General features: G+C 50.0%; 3 protein-coding genes across 3 annotated transcripts in view; all 3 read left to right on the top strand.

Moving 5' to 3' along the window:
- Positions 1–552: 552 nt before the first annotated feature.
- LOC131205294 (protein rogdi) lies at positions 553–6,776 on the top strand. The gene is made up of 5 exons (XM_058197333.1): positions 553–636; positions 1,580–1,949; positions 2,505–2,708; positions 2,784–3,272; positions 3,908–6,776. The coding sequence occupies exons 1-5, from the start codon at positions 626–628 to the stop codon at positions 3,974–3,976; spliced, it is 1,143 nt and encodes a 380-aa protein (XP_058053316.1). The 5' UTR covers positions 553–625; the 3' UTR covers positions 3,977–6,776.
- Positions 6,777–10,810: 4,034 nt separating this feature from the next.
- On the top strand, positions 10,811–17,181 carry LOC131215799 (3 beta-hydroxysteroid dehydrogenase/Delta 5-->4-isomerase type 1). The gene is made up of 4 exons (XM_058210196.1): positions 10,811–10,859; positions 15,853–15,960; positions 16,060–16,479; positions 16,568–17,181. The coding sequence occupies exons 1-4, from the start codon at positions 10,811–10,813 to the stop codon at positions 17,179–17,181; spliced, it is 1,191 nt and encodes a 396-aa protein (XP_058066179.1).
- An 8,795-nt stretch (positions 17,182–25,976) lies between these two features.
- Positions 25,977–27,240, top strand: part of LOC131215798 (uncharacterized) — a 15,009-nt gene continuing 13,745 nt past the window's right edge. Inside the window, exon 1 of the mRNA XM_058210195.1 lies at positions 25,977–26,121. Coding sequence (XP_058066178.1) covers positions 25,977–26,121 — 145 coding nt within the window. The remainder of the gene's footprint in view (positions 26,122–27,240) is intronic.

The raw sequence follows: 27,240 nt of genomic DNA, 5'->3' as shown, positions 1-27,240 counted from the left end.
CGAGGGGGCGAGAAGATGAAAATGGAATGACCAAACGCCGGTACGCGCCTCGTTATCTTCGTACATTCGGGTCCCGCGACGGAAGCAATGGAAATAAATAAAACGAAATCACAAACTAGTCAATCAGTGGAGGCAGCTCGAAGAGCATCGGGAGTAGTAGTATCACTCGTGGCAAAGTGGTGGTCGCCATCAATTGTGGTCCTTATGTTCTTCGTTTAAAGTCGACCGGCTCAATCTGTTGGGCATTTTCAGCATCAGCTCCCGTCCTACCCGCTGGCAGAACGTCTTCATTCGTCTGTGACCGAGTTTTTTGAAAGTTTCGCGTTGGGCGTTGCTGCCTATCAACATTCAAATCATCGCGACACCTTTACTTGTCTCTCTGTTGATTTTTATCATTATCGGATCTCTTCGCCCAATCCCACCCAACGCTGGGCCCAATGTGTTGATCACGCGGGCTCCGGTCGAACGAATTCCAATACCGCGTTCGACATTTTTAGGTGACCTTGTTCCGTCGTTCGAATATCAGGAACGTCGTTGCTAGCAGGAGATCATCTAATTTCCGCGCTATCAGTGGTCTCATATACGTAGCTCGCCAACAGTAGCCGCTCTCCGTTGAAGCTGCATCATGCTACGATTGTAAGTATGGGACAATAAGTCTTATCGGTGGTACCAAAACTCAAGTGGCTAGCTGGGTGATCATAATCACACTTTCACTGTCGTTGAACGCTTACTTAAGTGATTGGACATCGTCACACCGTGTCTCGTGATTCGTGGAACGTGAATTTGTTCAATTGGGTCGCCTTTGTGTGCGATGCTCTTTCGTTTAATCGTTCCGAGTTTCGGAGAGTGTTGAAACGGCGAAAACAAAGCATAAAGAAAAAGGAAGCTATTATTATCATCAGCTGGAGAGCAACGGAAAGATCAGAGATAAAACCAACAGATACACATGAGAGAGAATAAAAAGTTGAGTGAAGATTTGAATTTGGCCCTGTGATAAGGTCGTGACAGTGATAAGACGTCTTTTAAACAGGTTGCCGTTATTTTGACCATTTGGTGCTACAAAAAGAACACGTGCTCAAGGTGTTTGCTGTCGGATTGGACACGTTTGGGGGATGCGTGCCCGGTCTGTCGTCTTTTAAATAGTTTTTTACCAAAAAGATTAAAGTGCTCCCCCCCAGGCGATATCGGTTGCCTTCGGGAACGGTCAGTAGGCTGCATTTGAGCTATTCCATAATCAAGCAGTGCGATTGTCTTCGAATCGAGCACTTCGGTTGTCAGACTGACAGCTGTTCGTTTTTTTTCGTTCGTCCTATCGAGGAATTTTAAGGAAATCGTAAAACAATCAAAACATTCACTCGCAAAACGCTGGGACGCTCGTCGCGGTTTCCGTCCTCCGGGCCAGCGCACTAATTTTAGCGGGCAACGGAAGCGTCGCAGAAATCGAAAGTAAAAAGTGAAGACAGAACGACCAGCGTTCCACCACGGGTTGTTCCGTTACGTGCGCTTAGTTTGTTGTCCCTTTGATCCCCTCACTTCGTTCGTGTGGTCCATCACTTGCTTTTCCTCTCACTCACAACAGCAGCGGATCGAACTGGTTTACCAAACCACACTCGAGGCGAAAGAAGGTGAAGGTAACGTTTTCCGACCAACTCGACTCGGACGGGAGCACCAGTTCCAGCCCTGCAACGGTGAGCCCGAGCCCCTCGTCGCAACGGTCCCATTTTCTGGAAAACTTTTTCGGATCGTCCAAAGACGGCTCATCTGCAAAAGGGGTCCCCAGCGGTCGATCGGCAGCGACGAGTGAGTTGGATCGCGGTAGCAGTTTGCGGCACAGTCTTAGCGCGGGCGTTACTGGTTCGCCTGGTGGTCCCTACAATCGTCGACCACCCGCGCAACGGAAAGTAGGCCAAAGGATGGCCGACTGCGAGAAAGAGGAAGCATCGAACTTGGTAAGCGATGACCATAAATTGGTCACATAGTGCCCACTTCTGTTAGGAAGATGTTTTGTCTTATCTACCGACACAGGAGCTCTGCTTGAGTTTCGCCCCCTTGCGTTTCTATAACCCGTGACTTGCCAATGGCGCACTTAACGCCGGTATGATTATGATTACGTATGCATAATCGATCGCGCGATTGGAGTGATTTCTTCGAACCAGTACCTGTACCGAGACCATAGAGTCGACACTCTCGTCCCCGTTATCGGTTCTGTGGGACACGTGGTGGAAGAGGACACTGCGTTGGTTCTGCGCTCAAGTGTTCTAAATTTATCTACAAGGTTGTTCACTTGCCATGCAAGCCCTTTTTGTTGTCATGTCGTGTTGTCAACTGTTATGTTTGGGGCATTTCTTTCAACCATCCGCCCTCTTGTTACGTTACGCTGCTTCTTAATCGAATATCCTTGTAAGGTTGACCGTTTTTAACTCTCGCTCTCTCTCTCTACTTCAATCGCTTTCGTTGCGTTCGCTCCGTGTCCATTGCGTGTGTTTTGCTCGTCGTCGTCACAGCAGGTGGAATTCGAGTGGGTGCTGCACGAGGAGGTCCATTCGGTGTTGAAGCAACTTCACGCCATCCTGGTGGAGTGTGCCCACCGATTTCCGGTTCCGCTGTACGGCAACGAAGGCAAAAAGCAGGACAAGTTCGTGTTGACTGCCGCCCCGGAGCAGCTGAAGTGCGTCGTAACGCTGACCGGTGATAGCATAACGCATGCGGTACGTTTCTCTGCGCTGGTAATCGGAAGGGAACGATTTAGAGTTGTGTCCGACGTTTTCTCTCGCCCACCGCAGGATATCAACTTCAAAGTACAACGACAGCAGCAACAGATACAGCGCACCTCGATCACGCAGGACTACCCGTGGAAGATACAGCAAGTGCAGGATGCGGCCAACCATTTGCAGCAAGCGATCAACCACATTGACAACGTGGACAGCGCGTACCACTTCAAGACGTCCGATGAGGTGCTCCACGTGCTGGGCAACATCCTGGGAGCACTGCAGCGGGGCCGCACGTCGCTCGTGGTGCCGCGCAAGAAACCGATCGATGAGCTGATGAAGAGCCGCAACATGAAAGCCCTATCGCCAAACCTGCCGGAGGATCTGGCCATCAGTTTCTACATTCAGAGCCACAAGCTGATTTTCGTGGCGTACCAGCTGACGAACTTTCAGGGCACGATGAAGTTCGACTCGTGCCAGGCAGAATGCTCGGTCCCATGGCTGAACGAGGTGCTGGTACTCTTTACCGTCGCACTGCAGCTTTGCCAGCAGCTGAAAGATAAGGTAAACGTTCACAAGGCCCGGAATGGGGCGGGAAACGGGTTAACTACGGGATAGGAGTAGGAAGCAAGGGCGACGGTAATAGTTTCATTACACGTTTTCCTCGCTAATCACTCGCTAGGGTTGCACGCTGTTGCCAACAGTGTCTCCTGCGGCTTCCCGTTCCGTGATAAGTTAATTAGATTACTTTACAACCTAATGGATTCTAATGGAATGGGCAGTTCTCTATGGTGGGTTATTAATTTTTCCGTAGAGAAAGATACTGCGTCGGCAGAGGACGTCTATTCACGGTGTTATTTGTTTATCTGTCCCAGATATGTGGATACTTGCAGACAGTTGATTCTTCTTATCAACGAGGTGTGATTCATTTGTCGTATAAATGTCGACTTGAAGTGATAATTTTGGGTCGATAACCCGTTTACATCAATCAAATGTTTATCGATATCATTCAGTAGCCGGCCCATTCGCTGTGTTTGGTTGACTCATCGGAATGAGATTTACTTTACCATCATTTCTAAGTCTCCCTTAATCCAATGTCGGCACCCGCGAGACAACGTTCGCCGACAGGCTTACAGCTCCGAAAGCATAAATCACCGTCCCTTTTTACTCATGGCACCCCATTGTTTCGATGCTTTCAGATATCAGTATTCTCGCAGTATAAGGATTTCACCGTTGGTTCGCGCTCACCGTCGGCTCTTTCCTACTGATGCCGTGCTTCGTGTGCATCGTACGTGCCGTGCCCATCGTAGACAGTCGCATTGACCGTCCCAGTCGCGTTCGCCGTGGTTAAACCACCGTGTGTTCAAAGGGCAACATAAACATTGAAAGAGCCGTAGGATGTCGGTACTTACGACCGAGTCAGTAGTCGCGCGATCGATTCGCGTTTGTGTGAAGTGCGGCTTTATTCACGCGTGCCGCCGTTTGTTGATGCATATGTTCATATTCCATGTTTGTTATCAATTCAACACAACCGTTGTTACTAGCATTAGGCTAAGGAATTAAAAGGACAAGTACCATGTGGCGCCATCATCTTTCAGCAGAATCCTCTCGCTCTCTCTCTATGTGCCTATGTGCCATTGATCGGATGTATAGACGCCGGAGGTTAAACTAACAATGATCGTACCCTGCAAAGCCCCAAATGGTTTCGTTCGACATACCATCGACATTGGCCGCGATCGGATGATAATCATGACAAAAGAAAGGAACTACCATTCAGTCACATTCTTAGCGCGAATATTGTTCGACTAAATGTACTTTGTTTCCGAGTGTTGGACGTCAAACTATGCTAGGGAAGGAAGTTGGCCCCTTTTCCCGGCATCATCGAAAACCCATGCAAATAGTAGAACGCCAAAACGAGGGCAGACAAACGACCGATAGGTCCGCAAATCGTTCGCCGGTTTAACTGCAAGAATCGTCCCATTTCGGCCTACGGTAAGCCAATGAATGATTGGTTTTCACGCTGTAATATACACAACACCCAACATGTGATAATATGCCAGAAACCCAGAACAAACGTTGATCGTAAGCAAACTGTTCACCGGGTTGCGTTTGACTGACGGCGGCGGAGTGTCGTTGGATTAGCTTGAATCTCTGCTAACTGAAAAAAGCGACGAGAACGGTACGAAAGACACAGCTTTTCGCGTGTGGAGGCCTTTTCGGTGAAGCAATCAATGATCAGTTAAATTAAACAAAAAAATTACCGTTCGTAAGACAAAATTAAAAGCTTTTCTACAAGCACCCGGTAGGTGAAGCGTCACGAGACGCACTGATTAGCTAGAATACGCACATTTTAAACTTCTCTCCCGTTGATCGTTCGTCAATTTGTGGGTACACTAGTGCGGTGCAAAGAACGATGCTTAGATTTTATGTTGCAGGTTGGCTGAGAGTGTGCGCATTTTATTTTGCCATTCATTGTTTATGTTTTAATTTGTTAATCGAACAAAATAGCAGTGTACGCAGAGAGAGAGAGTTTTACCGTGCCCTTGTTAGCGATTAAAACCTTCAATAAATGTACCTACTTTAAATGCATTTCTTGAGGATCAGCAGTTTTGTTTAATTTAACCATTCGTCTAATCAAGTTACTCTTCTTACAACAACGGTCATGATCGTATCATAGAAACAATATTAGAATACGCTCTACACCTTGGGCGATTGACTTTCCACTATTCGAACGGCAACACGTGTAGCGCGTGTATTCAAAAACAAAATGATCTCATTACACGGTGTTTGAAATTTGAAAAGAACTGATTTGTTGCGTCGCTAAATGGAAGATGGTTGAATGAAGCGAAACAAAAGATAAAACTACGGCAAACTGTTTTTAAAACAAACGTAATTAGAATTAACATTGAACGTCAATTGCTTTAACAAGTTTTTAATATTTTACTTTGTTCCACTGTGAACAACGTTTGATTTGGCTTTTGCTCGTTAGTATTCCTAACTAAAACACTAATCACTGGGAGTGCAATAATGAATTGATCCACATATATATATATATATATGTGTGTGTGGTTGTTTCATCATTACTTACGTCAAACATCATCCGAAGGGGTGTTCAAAATACTACCCACTAAAAAGCGATCATCAATACAATGTAAGAGACGAATGTTAGGCTACTGCAGCTCACAGTCTCTATAATACACTAAACCAACCAATTAATAAAATGAGGAAACTTGAGGACATTAACAAGAGCCCATGGTGAACCGATTGTAGTTGCGGTACATTTAATGTTTGCTGTCCGGTGCACTAGTTCAGTTAACTGTGGTTTAAACTCCTGACGGTCACAAGTTAATTGCGGTGTTTCTTCGGTCTGACAGACGTTCCTTAAGTCAGCTAAAAAATCGGCCTTCAATTTCATTTAATGATGAAAAGTGAAAACAGTTAGACCGGGAAGCAATAAACGGAAATCTTTCGGCCCTTTTGGACGACCAGTGCACCCTTTTCATTTTGACCAAAAGTTAGTAAATTAAAACAAATAATAACCCTAATCGCAGCGGATACGCAAAAATAAAGACAATAATAACTTGTAGGAGAGCAGTGAAAAGACACAAACATTGAGAATCGTTGCGAAGTCTACAGCATTTTCAGTGTTGGCGGGTAAAGCGAAGGCCAAACTTGTAAGCGGATGATTGATTGCCGTGTTGTGTAATTCGGGTTTCTTTAGAAAGTTAGCCGACAAAAGCCCATCATAATGAGTCGAGAAAATGAGATACCGAAATGATCCCAACGTAAACGAGAAAAGTGAAGCAGTCGGCACAAACAGATAGCCTCTTCTGCAGTTTCGCATAATGCGGCCACACTAGGCGGGCGCTGTGTGAAAAGTGCATTATTTAGTTGACGACATAAAACAATATGAAATGTATCGCATGGCATCGTTTGACCGCTGCGCCGTAGCAATAATAATGGATACAGTTACCAAGAATGACTAGAAATAATCCATAGCCGAAATAACAGGGACATCATGTTGTGCGTGTTTTTTTTAATTGTACCAATCTCGCGGAGGTCAGTGCCGTATGATCGATTAGTTTAAAAAATATAGAGAAACAAAAGACAAACCTTCTTCCCGCAAACGTTGTTGAAAGAAACAAGCTGTGCGTTATTTACGGCTTATTTTTATAGTTGGCTTTCAATTTTTATATTGTTTAATTGTGACTCTGTTTCAATGGCAAAGTGCGGTGATCATCTTATGGCCGTCGGAAATGACTTCCCGCCGAGGCTGGGGCAGCAGCTCAATGGAAGTGTAACTTTTTGCCTTGAGCTTCGCACGTCGCCGCCATGGCTTTGAATCGGCTCCTTGGCACTTGCAATCGTTATTTTTACAATATTATGCGTGAAGGTATAGTTCATTGAACAATTGGGTTGGCCAGGCCCTATTTATAGACTTATGGAATGGCAAGGTTGCGCTAACTTCGTGTTCTGTGCCTGAAAAAAAAGGAATGGCAAGGTTAAACATCAGAACGTAGTTAATGGTTTTAGTAGTGGCTCGTCAATCGGTTCAATCGGGCTTGTGACGAAGTACATTAAAGTGTCAACAATTAAGATGTGGCTCTGCCCTTCCTTGCAGATGAACACTCCGGATTAAAACAAAGCTTTTGCAGTACAACATTAAGCTCTACAATGCAGCTCGAACGAAAGAAGGACGCTGAAATGCATTAAGGAAACAACGAAAATGGCAAAGAGGTAAGAACAATCATAACATAAAATGAGTTAAGCAACGGTAATAACCAAAAACCTGCCCCAACATAATGCGCACACTGTCTGGTGTGCCAATTGCGCTCAATTTTCGTCTCTGAATCCAGCGGATGGCTGTTTTAATAACAAATCAATTAATGGCAAGGAAAAAAAGCATTTTGCTCAACCATCATCTTCACACGACGTTCGCGTCCGCATTTTCGGGCGTTCCAGCCAACCGGTGGCCATGTCGCGCGAGCGTCGGCAAACATATCCGTAACAACATGTGGTGCTGACGCGCGTCCGTGGACTGTGTTGCGTGCGATGCAAGTTTAAAGAGATTCACCCACCGCAACGGGGGACGCAACAATAATTATAATAATAATGAACGGCACGGTTGTTGTGGCCGCCTCCCCCCGGGCACATGAAAGCGCCGTCAGCCACACATTCGGCGGCGGTGTGGCTCATGTTTCGCGATGTTTCCGCTTAAAAAATATAACAAACAAATGTAAAACAGTTTTTTTTGAAGTTTTGACCGACTTTTTAGGCCAGGTTGGGCAATGATGGCTTGCAAACGCTATGTAACGGGTCGGTCGACAGGGAAGCCCGGAAAAGAACCAGAAAGAACAAATACGATACACGGGAAGACATGGCCACAGAAATCACGCAGGAAATTCCTACCGGACCGGAACTGGTTTGATGCTTGGCCCCTTGGCGTCTCGATCTCGGTAAGGGATCAACGTAATGCATTCGGCGTGGTTTGTGTATAAGCAGAATAAAGCCCCCCAAAGGTTAAATTTCCGTAATCACTGCCATGAGAGAGCGGAGGGATTTATGTGTTTGTGTGTTAAACATTAAAAGTGCATTACTCAAAACACTGAACCTTCTTGCAATCAAACGGAACTAGCGAATAACCTTAACCCTTCATACTTCATACCGGTTGCCGTGACAACCCTGCAGTGGTTCCATTGATCGATGTCGCGTAGCCGGAAAGGGGCAGAGGATTCCGGGCGCGGAAGAAGTCCGGGCTCCGCACGGTTCACCGTACTGCACCGATTAAATCGGGCGACATGCGTTCTGCCGTTTAAATTGCAATTTGCAAAAACGAAAACGAGACCGAAACACTGAAATAAACAACCGGAATGCGTAGTGAGGTAGTAATTGATCTGCGTTTGAGATTGTTTCGCATTATGGCGTACGATCGAAGCGCCATTGGCTCGCCCGAAGTGGAACCGAAACGGTGGTGGTGCCTACAAAAAACGGTTTCACAAAGAAGGAACAAAAAATCAGCCCGCCCCGTAAGCGTAAATAATTACGCTGAAATATGATAAATTTAATTAAAATTAGTGTTAATTGATTTCATTCGGAAAATTATTGTCAGCATTAACATGTTCGATTGTGTTGCACTGATTGAGTCCGCACCGGGGGTTGGGTTAGCGGGGCCAGGTGATTTTGTTGGCCCCCTCGACAGAAAACAGTGGGTTGCGCGGGACGGGCGAAGAGGTTACGTAGGAGATCCACGCATCGGATGGTCTGCTGCCATGCGTAGGCTAATCAGCATAAAGTGCAGCTAAATTAGCCTCGAAATTGTGCAATCAATTAAAGAGCTGCTTATCATTTCGACACTAACCCGACACTCCGTCCACCGTCTCGCACGGAAAGAAAGTTTATTCACGTCAGCATGTAATTAATGAATGTCGCCCGGGAAGCGCGCTTAGAGCGCTAATTTGTGGTCAACTTCCCTTACGTTGTCTCTGTGTGTACCGCTCATCGCAGCACATTCATCATCCTCGGCAGCAGCAATTTGCCAGTGCCGTATGGTCTCTGCACTCCTCCTGTTGGCTGTTACCGGAAGCACCAGCTTTGCCAGCATCACATTCCCTGTGCCGGGCATGCGGACATCGGTGACCGCTCGCTCTTAAAAAAAAAACACTGTTGACTTTCTGAATTTCGGAAACTAATCAATTTTACTGCAGCCGGGAGTGGCCAAAACTGGATAACGTGGAAACTCGGAGTTGTGGGCACCGCCAGGAAGTGTGATTTGTTGATTGCAATAAAGCTTCAGTTTGTGCCGATTATCTGCGCACGTGGATGGGTCACCATGCCAAAATGGAGCTAACCCGCACTAGTGATTAGGTCTTACCAACCGCCTGTTTGTAGTGTTTTGAAATTCGTTCGACCGTTTCAAATCAAAGCTCATTTTCAAGACGACAGCCCGTGACGAATCAAACAGCACCACTTGCTAACAAGCACCACGAATCCCCGCCGGGGGTGCCAAGATGATCAAGATGTAATTGAAAGATGCTTATCAAAAGTAGTGCCAACCTGCAGCTTCGGCGGGGCTGAAGAAAAGCACAAGTGTCGTCAACAAAGAAGAGGATGATGGATCCATTCCAACCATCAATCATCTATGATTATATTGCACAAAACAAAACGAGGCACCACCAACAACGGACAGGGACAGTCCCAAAAACTTTAAAAGCCGAATCCCCTTCCGTTGGGCCAACTGTTGGGTGGGAATTTTCGGCGCGCCGAGGTATTTCACCAATATTCTCACGCAGCAAAAAAGCCAAGAGTTTCGGAGCGGGCGGTCGGGCGCTCCGGGTTGCATAATTTTTTTTTTTTTCCGGTGGCCCCCGTCGTCGGGAACTTTTAGCTCCGCTCACCCTCCACTCTGTGTGTGCTACGAAAATAAAGAAGTTCGACCGACCGGGAGCGAAAGCTCTCCGGCACGTTCCTGCGATATCTCGCCTTCGCCGACGACGGCGGCGAAGATCTAGCCTAAAAACCAGCAAGAAAAAAAAAGAGGCCCCCAAAGGCCGATCGCGCAACGGCCACGGCCGCGATCTCGTTCGTTTCCCTTTCGATTGTTGTTTTTCGGTTTCGGGCGGGTGCGTTGGTGTGGGTTGCCGACGGAGACAGTTTCCAAAAATCGTGTCTTCGAGCGGCCCGTCGATCGGCGGCCGATCACAGTCGGTGGGTTAGTAGCGCGAAGCTCGCACGCTTATCACGCGCGCCCCAGAGGTGTTTCCGGCCCCAGAGTGGAGAGGTTTTGTCCATACAGGAGGCTGACACGGAGGCCACGACACACCGGTACGGCCTCGGCCACGACAGCGGCGTGTGAACAACGTCAACCCTTCACGCAAAGTGGTCTGAGTGATTAGCGCCCGGATGGGCCACAGAAATTAGATCTCCCTCGCTAGACGCGCCAGATCTCGACGGTGCGAAACAATCGAAGCGAAACGACCGCGAAAAAGATCGCGATCGCCGTGTTTTTCCCAACCAGTGACAAAGTGAACCTGTGGTGACATTCCGGCGCCCGACGAAAGCGAAAGTGATCGCGTGAGATCAAGAACACGGTTCAAAATAGAATCATGGAAACACCCGATAGCAAGGAGGGAAAAGAAACGGTGTTAGTGACCGGTAAGCAGACCCCCATTAAGGACTACTGTGATTGATTTATTTGGGAACTCTCGAATACCGAATATCTAAGGTATTCGAGATTCGGTATTCAAGAGGTCGTGAAATAAAGGCAGCCATCCGCAGGGGGGTTGCCTAAATACCACGACGACGACGATGTTGCAGCGGCGACACTGGTCCCCACCTTATCGCAAAAAACCAAATGGATTTTATGCAAATGGGCAAACTTCTGCCCAAGACAGTGTGTGTCCTGCTGACTCTACGAGGATCTTCTCGGCCGCCGTCCCCGTTTAAATTCATGCCAGAGTTTCAACCGAGAGCAAACAAAAACCAAAATAACACTCGCTTAACATTGAGCGAAAGTCTTTGCACCCGAATGTTCAAGGCCCCCCCACCGAAAACCTGCTGATCATCCCAACCCACAACGTCGTCGGGAACCGTCCCGGGTAACGGCACTTGAAAAAAGCGCGCGTGACCTTGCAATTACTCCGGCAATGCAATTACTTCTTTCACTCGTGTCTCGTGCGCTGCAATTCACCTGCATACACGGGCAAGGGCACTTAGCACCAGCACCAACCACCCCGACAAGGGTTGAACTTCACCTCGGCAACGGCTTCGGCTGGTCGGAAGACGATTAAATAACCGAAATCTGGAGGGGCCACCGAAAACGAGGGATCGAACATTTGTTAAGCGACCACGACGTCGGCCGTCCGGGCCATCCCCTCTCCTTCCCCGTCTGTGAGGCAATCGGATCACTGGCCGAGCGCGCCGCGAGTTAGTTAACAAGCGCGTCTTTGGTTTAATCTGCGTCTTACTTCATCGGACCGGCCCGGAGCTACGGACGAATGATACGTCGCATTTTTGGTCGGTCGGTCGGCCCTGTTATGTATTTATTCCATTTTGGAAATGGCCAACACGCAGAAAGCTATCGGACAGCCGGGAGAGAAAAAAAAAACGGTGCAGCGGGTTTGGAAATCGTTCGTTACTAAATCGCCCCGCTCCGACTCCGGTGGACGGATGCAGGGTCTTAGAGACGCGCATGTTGAGCGACATCGCCGTTACGTAAAAGTTTACAAACTTTTCGTTTTATCTCCGGCGTTCGGGCATCGACTGGCCCGTTTGATGGGGCCCAGAGGCGTGGGTTTTTGATATTGAGCCGCGCGAAAGCCACCGGCGCGTGTCCGATTGGAGCAGAGACCAATTTTTTGGGTGCCTCGGAATGATCATTAGCTGATTCGCCGGAGCCGGAGCTTTCCAGAAGCAGTTTCGAGTGAGCGATCGCGCGCGGAATCGGATTCGGCGAATAAAGGTGACCTTGTCCGGTCCGCTCGTCCGAAACCTGCACCTGCTAACGGGGAAACCGAACCATCATCCGGGCCAATTAGAGGCCTATTTGAGATTGTTTTCGAATTTTTCACACGTTATCGAGACCGAGGCCCCCCCGGCGGACAGCGGACCGGATTCAACCGAGATCAGATCAGCTTGGGCTTGGTCTTTCGGAAATTGATTCGAACGTCAGCAATCGAATGAGGCGAATTTTCGGGCCGCTCTCCCCATAATGGCTTCCGGTCACCACCGGTGAGGGTTCCGTTTTGTCATCAATTTTCCGATATTTCGGCCCCCCGAACAGATTTCAAATCTAATCGGTTACGGTCGCGTGACGTGGCACAAAAATTTAATAACCACATTCCGCAATTCCACCGGCACAATTCCACCCGGGGACCGGAAGCGCTCGAAAGGTGTGTCCTTTTAGCTTCATGCCCGGTTTTTAAAAACGTGTTGCGCGCCAAAAACCACGTTTCATGTTGGCCGTTGGCCCCACCGCGTGCATTACTCCGTTTTGAATGGAATCTGTGTTTTCACCATTTTCACGCCCGCACTCACCGGCGGCGATGGCCTCGGATCGGGTCGCGGAAAATGTGCCGTGCCGAGCCCGAACCGTAGAGCAATTTTCCATCCACGGTGCTCGGCCGCGGCAACCGAGAATTGCCTTCGAGGCCTGAGCCTTGGTGGGGCCAAAGCAAATCATGTGACGCACGCAGTGCCGTCACGCCGCCGGTCCGGGGCGGGGTCGAGAAGGAAAAGATTGACTTTCTCGTGCCGGTGAGACCGATTCATCTTTGCGCCGTGGCCTCGCGCACCGAAGGCTGGCCACGGCACGGGCGTGACGTTTTATCCTCGCGTTTCCCCGAAACCTGATCAGAACCGAGATTCGGGGCCGAACCGGGGCGTGTGGACCGTGAAGGCAAACAGAGCCCGGGCATTGATTGCCGGTGGCGTTGATTCGCCACGTGCCCACGTGTCCGGCAGAATCTCCATTTATGTTTGTAAATTCGAAAGAAATACAAATTTGTGATTTCGAGCACCACGGCCCAGGAGCGCCGAGTTTTAGATTAGTTAGGGGTCGAGTTTGAACAATGCTGGCGTGTTCTGTCGAAGAGCACTAAGAGTTTGATAAGGTTGAAAAATACAGGAAAATGTTAAGTTGTGTGTTCGGTAACTCCGCACACCGTGGCGGTGATCCACAAAACCGATTGATCAGGGCAAACGGATTGCGGGAAAGTATCCAAATTAGCATATTAATTCCAGGGCGTGAGGGTGCCAGCGGATAAAATTCATTCATTTACCATTCCCGCTCGGTCTCGGTTCGGTGCGGGATTCAATCACGCCCGTCCGAAGTGGCGCAAATGGCACTTCCTGGCCGGAGCGCTATCTTTCGGTTCGGGAGATCCACCCGGCTTCGCTAGGTGCTTTCGTTGATTTTAGATGATGGATTTCCGGAATGCGACAAAACGCTCTGCCGGCGCGGCGACCCAACCGGAGAAAGGATTCGCCACTGCGCAGAGCAGCAGCAGCAGCAGAGCGAGCGAGTTCCCGGTGTCGACGCGAACCGTGTCTATCCTGTGCTGGCCTCCGGTGCGAGGGTTTATTTAAAATTCAAATAATGTGTAAATACAAAATCAAAACGACGGCGATGATGATTCTATCAACATAATGAATCTGTAATATTGGCGCCGCGCAAGCCATTGACTGGCGTTCATGGTGGCACGGCGATGGCGGGAAAATGGGGAAAACGGACGTATTTTCACTCAGACACGCCCGACCACCGGCCGGCGTCCTGTTTGTGTACTTTGCCGGTTTGATGCGCTTCGACGGCGGATCCCTTCGGGGCGGCTGGGTCGCCTGGGGCAGGTTTGTTGGTTCGATGCCACGCTGCCGAGGAGCCCAGCCCGGGACGAGGACTCTACTACACAGCTCTGCCTCGATATTTACTTTTGCAGCGGAGTGGCCGATTCGAGCGCCGAGCGCAGACCCGGGAGATAGACCAGAAACTGCTACTGCAATGTGGACACTTTTGGGCGGGAATCGAACATTTTATTTCAAACGACAATCAATCGCAAATTATTAATGCACCCACGTGGGGGGGCTTCAAAATATGCGCGTGACTTAATTAAGCAGTCGGTTTTGTTTTTTGGCGGCTGTCGGAGCACCATCTATGAAGGCGTCAGTTCGAACGGAACAAATTGGACCGTTAAGTGGGCCACCCGAACAGCCTGAAATAAAGTCACACATATTGCGTTCGGGGTCGGTGTCGCAGTGTTTGATGTCCTTAATGCGGAATCGAAACATAATACGGATACGGCTTGATTACTGCTTGAATCCACGGAGCTGATTGAGCCCCCCCCGAGGGCACTCGCTTATCGTTCGTCCTCGGCGTAATACATCCGCGCGAGGCGCTCGGGAGGTAATCAGCATTCGCGGCATTCATTTAATTCCGTCACCTTCACCTCCGACCAAACCCTGGGAGCGTCTTTGGCTTTCGCACGAGACGACTGGGATTTATTTGACTTCTCCGGTCACCGGTCACCTTCTAGGGCGAGCGCACGCGCGCGTGTCTGATTGATGTAACGGAGCGTAAGAAAAGTTAAAACAAGGTTTCGGCCCCTTCAGCCGAATCGAGCGTCTTCGAGCGCCTAGCTCTGGGTCCGGGGGGAAAGGTTCCGGATGCTTGCTTAAACCGGTTTCGGAACGATCAGCGCGATCAGGGCTCTTCGGTTGGGTTGTTGATAAAATGGAAAGGATTTATTTTTCAAATTTCAAACTACACGCACCCCCCGGGTGAGTTAGGAGCAGGTGACGCAACGCCATCAAACGGCTGCTTTACGCGGGAGCGTATCCAAATTCGACGTAACACTAGAACCAGTTTTTAGTTCAATAAACAACTCGTGGCGAACTTCGTCCCGGCCCCGTTTCAGGCTGTAGCTAAGGACTAGAGGACGTTCGGAGCACATTATTTGCTGATCCCCTCTCTGCTCCTTGGCTCCCCTAAAGGTTGGAAATTTTTGGGGACGACCACAACCCAAGGAGTCCCACTCCCGGGTAGCAGAGTAAAGTAGCAATGCGTCACGTTAAAATTGTTTACAGACGACAAACAATCAACCCAACGACCGCTTCGAGTTCGCTACTTCGGCGAGGGTTGCTCCTGCGACCCCGGCATCTTGACCCGGCCCCAACCGCCCGGCAGTCGGTGTCAAGGAACAGTTTGCTGACCCCGGCACGGGTTTCCGCCTTCCCGGGACGATACTTGCCTTTTCCGGGCGACCTGGCGACCTGACTGTTATTTTGTGCCATGGTTTCACAAACCCGTCAAACAACGCAATCCGATGCGCGCCTGGTGACGCTTGTTTTTAGGAGAACGCCCAAATTTGGGGCAACTGCGTGGTAAGCATTCTGGGGCGAGGACCTCCTCAGAGGGCCCACCCGGCAGGCTGCTGAGCGAGGTCCGCCCGGGGCTGGACAAATGAAATTGAATTAAAAAAGCAACGCTGATTGCTTCGTTGTTGCTTGTCACCGTAATGTCCACACCAGCGAATACCAACATAAATCATCGCATCGCCATCGTAATAAGTAATAACCCCACATTACCCACATTACCCGTAATAAATTACCCAATTTGTAACCTCTCTGCCGTCCCTTTGCCCCTTCTGCTCCGTAGGTGGCTCGGGCTTCTACGGTCAGCACTTGATCCGGCTCCTGCAGGAGCGCGACCCCAAGGTTGGCGAAATACGAGTGGTCGACCTTAACCCCTACCAGAACCGCATAGGTAACGTACGGAGCACATTCCCTTTCGGGTGTCACGGGCGTCGGCCAATCACTCTTCCGCTTCATCATCACGCTCTCTTTCTCTCCCACCCCGCTGAAGGTCACGTCGGGAGCAAGAAAGTGGTCTCGATCGTTGGCGACATCTGCGACCCGAAGGCGGCCGCGATCGAGCGCGCCTTCGAGGGCGTCGATTGCGTGTTCCATCTGGCTGCGTACGTGAACTTCGACTTCCCGCCGCACCACGACGAGCTGCAGCGGGTGAACGTCGACGGCACGGCCCGGATCATCGAGCTGTGCCGCCGGTACAGTGTCCCGCGGCTCGTGTTTGCCAGCGACTGCCTGATCCACATGACACCGTACCTCGGGAAGGCCAACTTCACGATCGTCTGCAACCAGACCGAGCCGAAGGCGAAGGTGCCGGCGAAGGACAGCGATTTCCAGGTGCCGGGATACGCGCCGTCCAAGTGGAAGGCGGAGTGCCTGGTGCTGGCCGCCAACGATACCGAGCTGGCGAACGGTGGTAAGCAGAAGCAGGCTGTGACCGTGACAGAGGCAGATGATGCGCTGCGCACTTTTATTGATCCTCCTCTACTTCGTCCTCTCTACAGGGAAACTGAAAACGATCGCCATCCGGCCACCGGTCATGTTCGGTGAGTGTGACGAGCGGTTCATACCGACCATCATCAAGGTGGCGGTCAAGTTTAATGGCGCCATCCCGAAGATAGCGGGCCCGGGCGGCAAGCAGCAGATCGTTTACGCCGGCAACGCGGCCTGGTGTCTGGTGTGCGCCAAGGAGGGTCTCGAGAACAACGCGGAAAAAATCGCCGGCTACGCCGTGTTCGCGACGGACGAATCGGGCATCGAGGACACGACTCGCTTCTGCCAGCGGATCTCGCGTGCCAACGAGACGCTCAAGATGCGCCCGTCCAGCTACCAGATCCCGCTGTTCATCACCTTCTTCCTGGCGTTCCTGCTCGAGCTGCTGGTGAAGGCGCTCCACCCGTTCACGAACATCCGGCTGCGGTATCCGCCGTGCGCGCTGCTCTCGTACATGGCCTCGATCCTGCTGTTCAATCGGATCCGTGCGTCCATCTACCTCGACTACGATCCGATCTACAGTGAGGACAAGGCCGTCTCCAACAGTGCGCTCTGGTATGAGCGGTGGTACCAGAACTACCTCCGGACCCTGCCGGACCGCGATCTGAAGCGAAAGGGCAACTGACCGTGAGGTGTGGCCCAGCCCAGCCCAGCCCAGCATCTATGTTGCCGGGAACTATTGCATCGATTCTCAGTATTATCGTAGACCGTCCTTCTACCAGGCCGGGCCATTCCCCGTGATAGGCACACGAATTTCGACGGGTTCCGGTGCGTTCCTGCCGAAAACCGTTTAATCTAAATTTAACTTCGTGGTCGATGAAATTAATTGGGCTTGTTTGGTTCGGAGCTTCATTTTTCGGTCGGTCAGGCTCGGCGGAGCAAAGCCGGTCCTTGCTTTCGGTGGCCTAACGCGCATTCCGGGCGCAACATTCCGCGCCCCATTAGATAGCTTTAAGTTCGGAAGGACACCTCGATTCGGAGAGCAAGCACCGCGGCCTCCAGCTACCCGGTGGTGTCGCCGGAAACGGCTCAATCTCAACGCTCTCCTTTTTCGTTCAAGGATTAAAAGTGGTGTAAACAGCGTGTGGTGGTGTTCGAAGATCACTTGGTACAATAAATCTTCTCTGGTCTCTGGTATTTTGGGGGTTGTTCATCGTCGTTTCATCTCTGTCGTCCTACGGAATTAATGGTAATAAACCCTGCCGGAAGATTGTTTACATTAATCAAGGTATTTGCTTTAAAGTGCTCGCGGAATCCCGGTGGCCTCCGGGATTCGAAAGAAGACGGAGCCTTCGAAGCCGGCGCTCTCGGAAAACTCGCTGGAAATGATTAGGAAATTAAAACCATAATTATGATTTCGATGGCTGATGATTTGCGATTCGTGAAATAAATATATATCCCTCGCCGGCAACCCCGGTGGGAACCTCGACGGGTACACGGGCGGGCGGGCGTTCCGGTAGACTTATTATTTCAGGCTCGTGGTTGCTCCAGAATGTGCCGCGATTATTGTTGTGCGCGGACTGTAACAGCACAGATTGGCCACGGGGTGACGACAAGCGATTGGTTGCTTCTTCCGTTCGGTGGCCCGCGGCAGACTCCAGGTCTGGGGCCAGGCGTCAGTGAAAATAATCAACGTGGCTGAAAAGCAATAAATCTTCGCTTGCCAATCCACTCGCCCGACGCGCCCGGCGTCATCGGAAGCCAATCGAAGGAAATAATCCGCTCGCAGTGCCCGTGAGTGGCGCAAAAGCACCGCAGACGATGGCAGAATTGGACGGGCTTCGCCAGGAGGACGGGTGCGAAATAAATATACGAGTTCGTAAATATATTTAAGACGAAAAGATTGCCCCGTGCTAGATAGTCGAGAAAGACCCGACAAATTAAGATTTTCAGACTCGGAGCTAGGACGTCCGAGGGAGAGGCTTCGGGAGGGATTCCTGGCACGCACAGTGACAAAACCGACCGACCGGGACGGGCGGGGGGCTGCTTGCGGAATCAAAACAACGGACTTGATTTGCCGTGTTGGTTTTGCAACGTTCTGCCAGCAGACGAGTCGTTCGTAGGTCGCTCCGATCCAGCCCGATCCTGGCTCCCCGGGTACTCCGCTTCCGGCGTTGATGCTGCTGCTGGTGTTGATGAGAAAACAATGCGGTGGCACGGCGGTGGAGTCAGGCGGTGAGAGAGTGCCGAGTGTTTGAGAAAACAAATAAACAGCGTTTGACGATTCCCGTCCCTTTGGAAGTTGTCTTTCGCTGTCGGCAACTTCTGAGAGTTGGCGGAGTCTAGGAACCGGGTGCTCATATTACACCCGGGTTTGGGGGAACCACCTACCTGCCTCATCCTGGGTCGTGTGGCCACGTTGGCTTTAACACACCCATAGGGCCCAAGATCACTGGGAGTCTTCAATCAGGAAAATGAAACCGATAGAAACGGAGCTGCTTCCGGGTGCTTATTCTTCGCTGAATCATCACCGAATCGGACCTGGGGTAGGATTCCCCGGATGGTCCACCAGGACCCCCCAATCCACTGGCAAGATCACCCGACTCCACCGGTTTGACCAGCTCTTGAGGTCGAGGTGACGAGGTGACGTTCCGCAAGATGGACACCACCACCAGTGTCCGGAGGATGGCCCCGAGGTACTGTAATTGCCGGGGCATTAGGAACGTAACGCCAAAGCCGCCGGAGTTGGTTGATAAATAATTTATCAAATTAATTTGGAATTAAGTTTCTCGATTATGATAAACTCTCCGGTCCGGAGCCAACCCGGCGGGCGGGTGCGCAACCCGGTTGACCGGAGCCCACCCAGACCCAGGAACTCGCATTTCGCATTCGAATGATGAACGCGATGGCGATGATGATAATGAGATTTGGGTGTAAGATTTTCGAGGCCGAGGCGACGACTGCTGAGCCGAGCCGTGCCAACTTCTGGTCGGGTGGTGGGGCGTCCAAGTTGCGGGTGGACCACCCCGCAGGCAAGCGTTTAGTGGTTTTTGTGATTTGAATTTATTATCATCGCGTGGCGCGTCGCAGGCGTTTGGCTACGTACGCAATGAGCGATCACAATGGGCCCCGCTTCGGGGGGCTTCAGTCCGCCAGTCTTGCCCGAGGTTGACAACACACTGCTGATGACGATGATGATGATGATACTCCCGGTGGGACACGGAGATGGGTGGAGAGGGTGCGACTGCCAGCGACGCGGCGCGTTGGGTTATGATATTGAATATTTGATAATTTCACGCACCGCAGACCCATTTTGGGTCGTCGAGTGTTCTCCAGGGCGAACCAGGGAACGAGCCCGTGGGGATTTGTTTTCGGAAGATGATTCAATGACTAGCCGGCAACTGGATTACTGCGCGAAGCCGAGAGCTTGTCGAGAATGGCAAAGTTGAGCGTGAAAGTACTCAGGAGTCAGGACAGGAGTTTTTCTCAAATACGCTGATGGTGGCGACGAGGACGACGACGAGGACGATGATGGGTTCTGAATCTTGAGGGCAGCGTGAAAGGTAATAATCACACCGAAAGCGGAAGACGACCGAATGGAGCCTGGCACGGGGGGGGGCTTCAGGCGAAACGTCTCGGCTCTGGGCTCTTAATTGAGTCACTTCATTCCGAGGCAATGGTTTGGTTTTGCAATATTAATTTGCATTCTAATCGCTCGCTAAGCGCCCGACTAACTGGCCCTGCGGATGTCTGGCCCACGGCTGATTGATGGATTGATGGTGATGGTCTGGCCTGAAGGTGGCAGAAAAATGGAAATTATCTTCTTCGAGATTGTAGTTTGTAGCGACTTGCTGTTGGGTAATGTATTCTTTTCAGTAAATTGTCCATCTTTGGTGATTTCGATTAAAATTTTGGTTATTTTACAATTAATTAGGGATTTATTGTATGGGTTTTTCTCTAAATAATACAGAATGCGGAAACTATTAAAAGATTGGCTGGATTGGAACGGAATTAGAATAGCAGACGGAGGATCTCGGAGTTGTGAGCTGTTATTAGGGCAGGCGATCGCATTTGCTCAGCTCTGATTAGGGAAACATGTTTTTAGGATAGAAAATCTTCAGGCCGATTCTATCTCCCAGCAATATCGGGAACCTTGTTGAAATGTTGAAGTGCATCACCTTCAGGATCCAGGCCTGGTAAGTAATCATCCACTAGCTTGTCCTGTTAATTGGAAGCGATTGCATCATTTGTTGTAAATAGAAATGAATAGTTGTGATAGAGAACTTCAAGGAAGGTAACTCTCGTTTGAGGCAATAAGCTAGCATTAATGAATAATCCGACGATTCAGACAATTTTTAAACACCGCGTTGGCCTGGATCAATTTCAGCACTTCTGTAAGATTTTCGATTTTCTCCATTTCTCCGGTGATTTATTCCATATACCACTCATCTCCAAAACATTCACTAAAAGTGTGCGGACTGATTTGTATGAATTGTTAAATACTTTTTCACCGGTATAACGGTGTAGTTCCTTCCATCCGCGTATCATATCTAACATTGGTCTAACTGTGTATACTTAAAAATGTTACAACTTTTTCGAGTTTTTGATAAAAATGACATTTTATGGTCCTGTTTAGAACGCGACGAACAGAGCTAAGTTCAATCACAGTTGAATGGAGTCACATTTTCAAGCCACGAAGATGCAGAGGAGAAAACGGGTAACAACGAAACCTAAGAAACTTCGGAACATGGAACGGCAAAATACGTACAATGGGATTGTAAATTGATAATAAAACAAATTGTAACCATAAATATGCGAAGCAAAACGATCGTGTAAACAGTACAAACGATGAGCCCATAATTGGGATTGCACGGAATATTGCCCGGTTACCCAAAAAAGATGAAAAGAATAGAAAAGAAAATTGATATAGTGAGCTGCCAAATATGGCACGATTCTTTATCAAATTAATCAGATGTTGTTAGGAACGGACCCTGTTCAGTTCAGTGCGAGTTGTTTACTCTGAAACCAAGAGCCCATCTAACTCCTTTCCGATGTTAAAATTCTTCTTTTCGGGTTCAGGAGTTGGGTTCATCCAATATCAAACCTCTCCGTTTTGGACCACAGAATGGTTGATCGAACCAGACCAGTTTCCGGGATTCGATATCGAAGTTTCGCTCGATGGGTTTATGTTCTATTCAACAGACCCTAAGCTTACAATGAAATAAAAAAAATCCCATTTCATATGGATGTCACCATTCGTAGCTAAAACCTCAACCGGGACATGTAGTTCTCGCACCATGTCTACACAATTTATGAAGCCGTCAGTTCGGGTTGCCGTGCCGTGGACAAGACGATCACACCAATGCTGCTGCGTGGCAGGTCCTCCTTGCGTCGTTTGGTAAGTTTTTATCTCCGTTGGTGCTTTGGTGCCCTCTTTTGGATGGCGAATTCATTGCGTCCGGTGGAAAACCCCGTTGAGCATGCCTACGGACACATAAAATGCAACCCGCGCACCGGGCGTTGATGAATGAATTTTAGCCTCCGATCTGAATAATGAACCGCTTGTCCGCCTTACACCGGTGGTGCATTCAATTCAAAGTCCGTCAGCCGGTTCGGTCGTTCCGTGAATGGAGCGCAATGATGCTGCTGCTGCTGCTGTAAAGCAATCTGGTTTGGTGATGAAACTACTAAAAGCTGCCCATCGGCCCATCGGCGTGCGCGCGATCTTATCCGCGAGCGACGGTTTGTCACCAAATTTCCGGTCGGCCTGGGGACAACGCCCGGTTGGTCGCCCGGGTTGAAGAAAATCGGTCAGTGGTCAGAGGCAACAAAAACGAACCTCCGGTGCAATAGGTGCATACTCTGGCCATTCACATGCTGCTCCCGTTTTCTCGAAACTGCACCGCGGATGCACCGTGCTCTACGGTGGGGGCTTCGACTGGGGACCGCTAGGTAAGTAGGTGACACCGATTTTCCCGGAACAGACAGTGGACAGGTTACCGGGTACGGTTTAACCTTTTTGCCCTCCTTTTTTCGCCACGTCGATGTTTGGGTGGCCGTCAGGGCGGGTATGTTCTTCTATTGCTTTCGATCCGCTTCGACTGTCCCGCGAAGCCAATGGAATCGATACTTCGACAGGCTGGCGGGGGGACCGCCTTTTTGGCGCGCGAATTGAGCGAAAGGCCAACAACGTGGCGGGAGTTTGAAACGGTAAACAAACGGGGGCTTCTTTCAGTTTTCTCGGGCCGGCCAGCGTAAACATTGCATTTCGTCCGGTTTCGACGGCCGAAGTAAAACCGTTCTGTGTGCCGTACGGTATCGCGTGCGCCAGGACGACGCACTGAGTTATGCAAAGCTCCACGAACACTGCACTGTGTTGTTGTTCGTCGGTCGTGGCACAGTTTTCCGATGGACGTTTTCGGAGCAATCGAGCTGCTGTAACTTACGCGACACGCTGGTTTATTCAATGCACCGACCTGATCGGTGATCGGCCATAAAAAGGTAAACCGTAACGAACCGAACGGCCTACGCGCTGAATCGAATGCTTTATGCTCGTAGGAAGTTAGGAAGGCATGCTGGACCGAAGGAAAAAAAGCCGAACGCTACTCTAACCATAATTAAATTGTAGACCGACTCAATTACGGCGCCGTAACGAGGTATTCGATTATGATCGATGGCCGGCCGCTTATTTGTGGGTCCCGCTTTACGTGGGTGTAAATAATAATTTAATGATCGGAATTAAATCATCCCACCACCGGTGGTGGCCACCGGAAGTGAGCTAATAGAAGGGGCCGTGATAATTAGCACGGGCAATGAAATTAGTCTACCATTTGGCCATCGAAACCGCTGAGTCTTTTTTTTCCCCACAAAACCGCTTTTGCATGCCTGCGATTTTGCCGGTGTGGCCACCATTATGCAGTACTGTCATCGGATCAGATATTGGTTACTATTGTGTTTGTTTTTGTGTAGTATAGTTTTTATGACGCATAAAAAATGGGATAAAATTAACGTGCCACGTGCTTGTAATACGCGGTAAACGTCAATTTAATCAATTGCCCGGAACGCACGCTGACTAACGGCGGGTAAGCGATAAGCGGCAACTAGGTGTGGTGCATGCTGATAAATAATGCACAACATCTTTTGGAAAATAAACTAAATTAGCTTCAGAACTGTGCCATGTGAAGTGCTATTCCTACTCTGCCCAGTTTGATGGCGTTGCTTGTTTCCTAGTAGTGGCAGTATGAAATCGTGCTCTGGTGCCATGAAGAGGCAAAGTAAAGAACTGCTGGGAAAGGGAATATTTATCGTCATTTCCAGGCTGTTGATAGGATCGTGATGGTCGTCCTGGCTATGCCTTAATTGTTGACAAAACACACTGAGGTCGACAAAGATTTTATTGAAATTGACCGTCAAATCACACGTCGAAACGTATCACAAAACAATTTGGAATTTTAAAGGAGTTTGTGGGTTCACTATTCAAACATATTCTTACAACAAAACAACGGTGGTTCATACAGTATGTGTGTAGCTGAAGAGACCTTAAGGACATTACAGCTCAGAGGGGAGCACTTTTTCATTACTGCTTGTACGGCATGAAAAAAGAGATTCTTGCACTGAATCGTCACTGCTGATGAAAAGTGGAGTTATTACAAGAATCCTATATGCAAAAGACCCGGTGAACCAGGTCCATCTCAACTAAAGATAAGAAATTCTATCGACACGGAATCGACGTACTACCTAAAAGATGGAAAAAAGTAGTAGCTAACGACTGACAACACTTTCATTAAGGTAGTCATACGTTTTGTTGTTGTCATTAGTTCACAAATGTCGAAAAAAAAACGCACGAATTAACTCCTAGACCTAATAATTGTGGACCAAAAATCGCAGTATGCTGCATTGTACAGCGACACGTAATTGATCACGTCATAAGCTGCCAAACATGATTTTGAAGGTTAAGGTTTGTAATTCAATTTGTTTTCTACCCAATCTTGCTACCTGTTTTTGTGCATCTTCTACAGCCATGTTTGCATTACTTATCAGCATGCCCACGTAATTTGAATTTTGGGTTTTTCTCTACTTGGGGTGCCAACTGCCAATTGACGTAAACGTGTTCAAAACATCGCACAGCCACTGTGTGTTCAAGAAAATCATCGCCATCGCGTTCGATGTTTTCTGCCAACGATTGGTGCGCGCCATTAAACCCTGCGGCCACTGACCACTGGTTACTCTTCGGACCTCCAGAGACCACAAAATGTCCAGCAATTCGTTTGTGTGCGTGCATTTTCATGGTTGTTTGCGTACGGTCGTTAGTGTTCCGTTGTTGCATGCCGAGCGAGCGCGGTCATTGTTTGCTCGCCCAACAACACGACCCTAGCAACCCCGGCACCCACACACGGGCGTGCTGTAGCAACAATGGCAACGCTTCCTCCCAACCAGGGGGGGGTGGGAGGCAGGTTTGGTTGTTTGGCGCGTAAAAAGTCCATTAAACCCGGGGCTTCCGCTGCTCCGGATCAGAGACGCGCGCGCGCGCGCCCCCTAGCGGACCCCGGTTTCCATGACAACAATTGAATTAAACAACACTTGAACACAACACTGGGCGGAATGATGCCAGAGGCGGCGGCCCCACACAGGTGAAAATATTCGATGAATAAAAGACCCACACACCAGTCCCAGGCCACTAATCCAGTGCAGTCTGGTGCCTGGGGAACCGGTGAAATTGGGGTCTGGCCAAAAACGCAGTCACTGTGGAGGCGTTCGTCGGAACGGTTGCGACCCCGGAACAGGTTGGCTGGGTCCGATTCTCGGTTGAGTCGGTAGTGTATTCACGGGAAGTGCTTGACCACAGAGTTTAGCCGTGTGCCTGACACGTGGCCATCGAGCTAGAGGTAGAAAAGTGTAGCGAAAGGGCGGCGGTAGTGTTTTGAAGAATCGAACACAAAGTGCGTTAAACACTCGGAGTGAGTCACTTGTTTGACGAGTCAGTGTTTGACGTTTGTGATGTTTGCGATGAAAAGTGATTGGTGATCAAAGTGACAGTTACAGGCACCGAAGACATCGCGTCTGAAAAGGTGACCTTCGACGCGCGCGGAAAGCACCGGCGAAGGGGTGGTGGTGCATCGTTTAACGCCTCGAAATGAACTGGCCGCTGGTCCGCTGAGGAGGCGCCAGTCAATTGGCAAACAGCGCGCCGTTCCGGACCGAGCAAAACACACGGCGCAGCGTTTGTTGACAGACTGTTTACCGGGGCCGACGAGCGTCTACAGGTCTACGGAGACGTTTGGGGCGAACCCGTACCGATCGGGCAGCGCAGCATATCACGGGGATCACGGTTTGCTGATGATATTAGAGCCGCTCTGTGAGTGAAGGCGCCGTCTGTTGTGCGTTGCTTCCCGTGCTCAGGCGGACTTCAGGTGCCCGGAAGCAACGGTGGCCCCCGAATGGAACGCGGACACCGATTGATGAGGAAGGCAAACAGAAATAATGAAGTGCAATTTTCGATACCCGAACCCGGTGCTGCTGTTGGCGCTGTGTTGCGCCGGATGCACCGTGCAAGGATACAGCAGCAGCAGCAGCAGCAGCAGCAGCGGCGGCATCAGCAGCGATCCGCATCTGTTCGAGAATCGAGGTAACTTTGGAAGGCACCGGTCCAGTCTGGCCCCTCCTTTTATTTCTTCCAGCGTATTCGGCTGCTCCAGCTCCACGATGTTAATGGCGCGTCCACGGGGCATCGGAACGGGTGCGATGCAATTTTACGGTCACTTCTTCCGGAGATGGTAATTTTTTCTGGGATGGCGATCCGATGGCCAGGACGCCCGCCCCGGTATCAACGAACTTCCGGCGCACGGCTACAGTGGCGCTCGCGGCAAAGGAATCGGAGGTCTTCTGCTGTTGTTGTTTTTCTCCCCTAACGGCACCTGATTGATTGGCAAAAATAATTGCAATGCTTCAGCGCGCGTCCTGGCCGGTCCTTGGCTCCAAGATGCACCCTCGGCACCGGATGCGGCTAACGACTTTTGGCGCGTGTTGCCGCACAGTCCTGGCGACCCTTTTTTGCTCTCGCGCACCCGCTCATGTGCCCCGGCAATCGGGGGTTGCGCATGACGATGCACCGACGCAAGATACTGTCCCAAGAAGATAAAGTGCAGCAGAAGAATGGGAACAACAACCGGGATGCTGCTGCTGCTCCGGGTCCTTCGTCGCGTCCGGCAAAGGGCAAAACAACTTAATTACGCTTGCAAAACAACAACCTAATTGAATTAAGCGTTGTCCAAGTTCCTGGTGCTCCTCCGAACGGCGGACGAACATCGCGTCATCATGACCCGCCGCCGGGTGTCGCCGGCTGGCAGCTGCGACGCATCGTTAGCGTCGCGCCGGGGTTTTCTTTTTCCCACCCAAAGTTAGTGGGATTTTTTTCGGACTCCCGAACTGCCGGACATTAGCCCCCGGAGGGAAAGAAAGTGGAAAAGTTTTGGCCCGGAACCGAAAGAAATGAAACTGGGACCGCCTGGAACATTTCCGCCGTGGGGACTTAACTTTTGACTCCGACTGGCCTCCGACGGCGCTGCCCCGGGAGATTTGCGTGAATAAATTATGCTCCGGGCCGGGCCTTACCATAAATTATGTTTAGTTTGCAATGTACAAGCCCGTGCCAGCGAATGCTTCATACTCCCGGGGGAGGTTCTCTTCCCGATCTGGCTCCTGCCCGTTAATCAATTAGCGCGAAACAAAAATCCAATCGGCTTAT

Source organism: Anopheles bellator, chromosome 1 (assembly GCF_943735745.2).
Source record: "Anopheles bellator chromosome 1, idAnoBellAS_SP24_06.2, whole genome shotgun sequence".
Lineage (NCBI taxonomy): Eukaryota > Metazoa > Arthropoda > Insecta > Diptera > Culicidae > Anopheles > Anopheles bellator.
This window is presented reverse-complemented; position numbering and strand designations above follow the sequence as displayed.

Coding starts and splice junctions, on each gene's coding strand:
- LOC131205294 (XM_058197333.1), top strand. Junction 2,709..2,783: donor GTGATAGCATAACGCATGCG/GTACGTTTCTCT, acceptor CGCCCACCGCAG/GATATCAACTTCAAAGTACA. Junction 3,273..3,907: donor GCCAGCAGCTGAAAGATAAG/GTAAACGTTCAC, acceptor CGATGCTTTCAG/ATATCAGTATTCTCGCAGTA.
- LOC131215799 (XM_058210196.1), top strand. CDS start 10,811: ATGGAAACACCCGATAGCAAGGAGGGAAAAGAAACGGTGTTAGTGACC. Junction 10,860..15,852: donor AGAAACGGTGTTAGTGACCG/GTAAGCAGACCC, acceptor TCTGCTCCGTAG/GTGGCTCGGGCTTCTACGGT. Junction 16,480..16,567: donor TACCGAGCTGGCGAACGGTG/GTAAGCAGAAGC, acceptor TCCTCTCTACAG/GGAAACTGAAAACGATCGCC.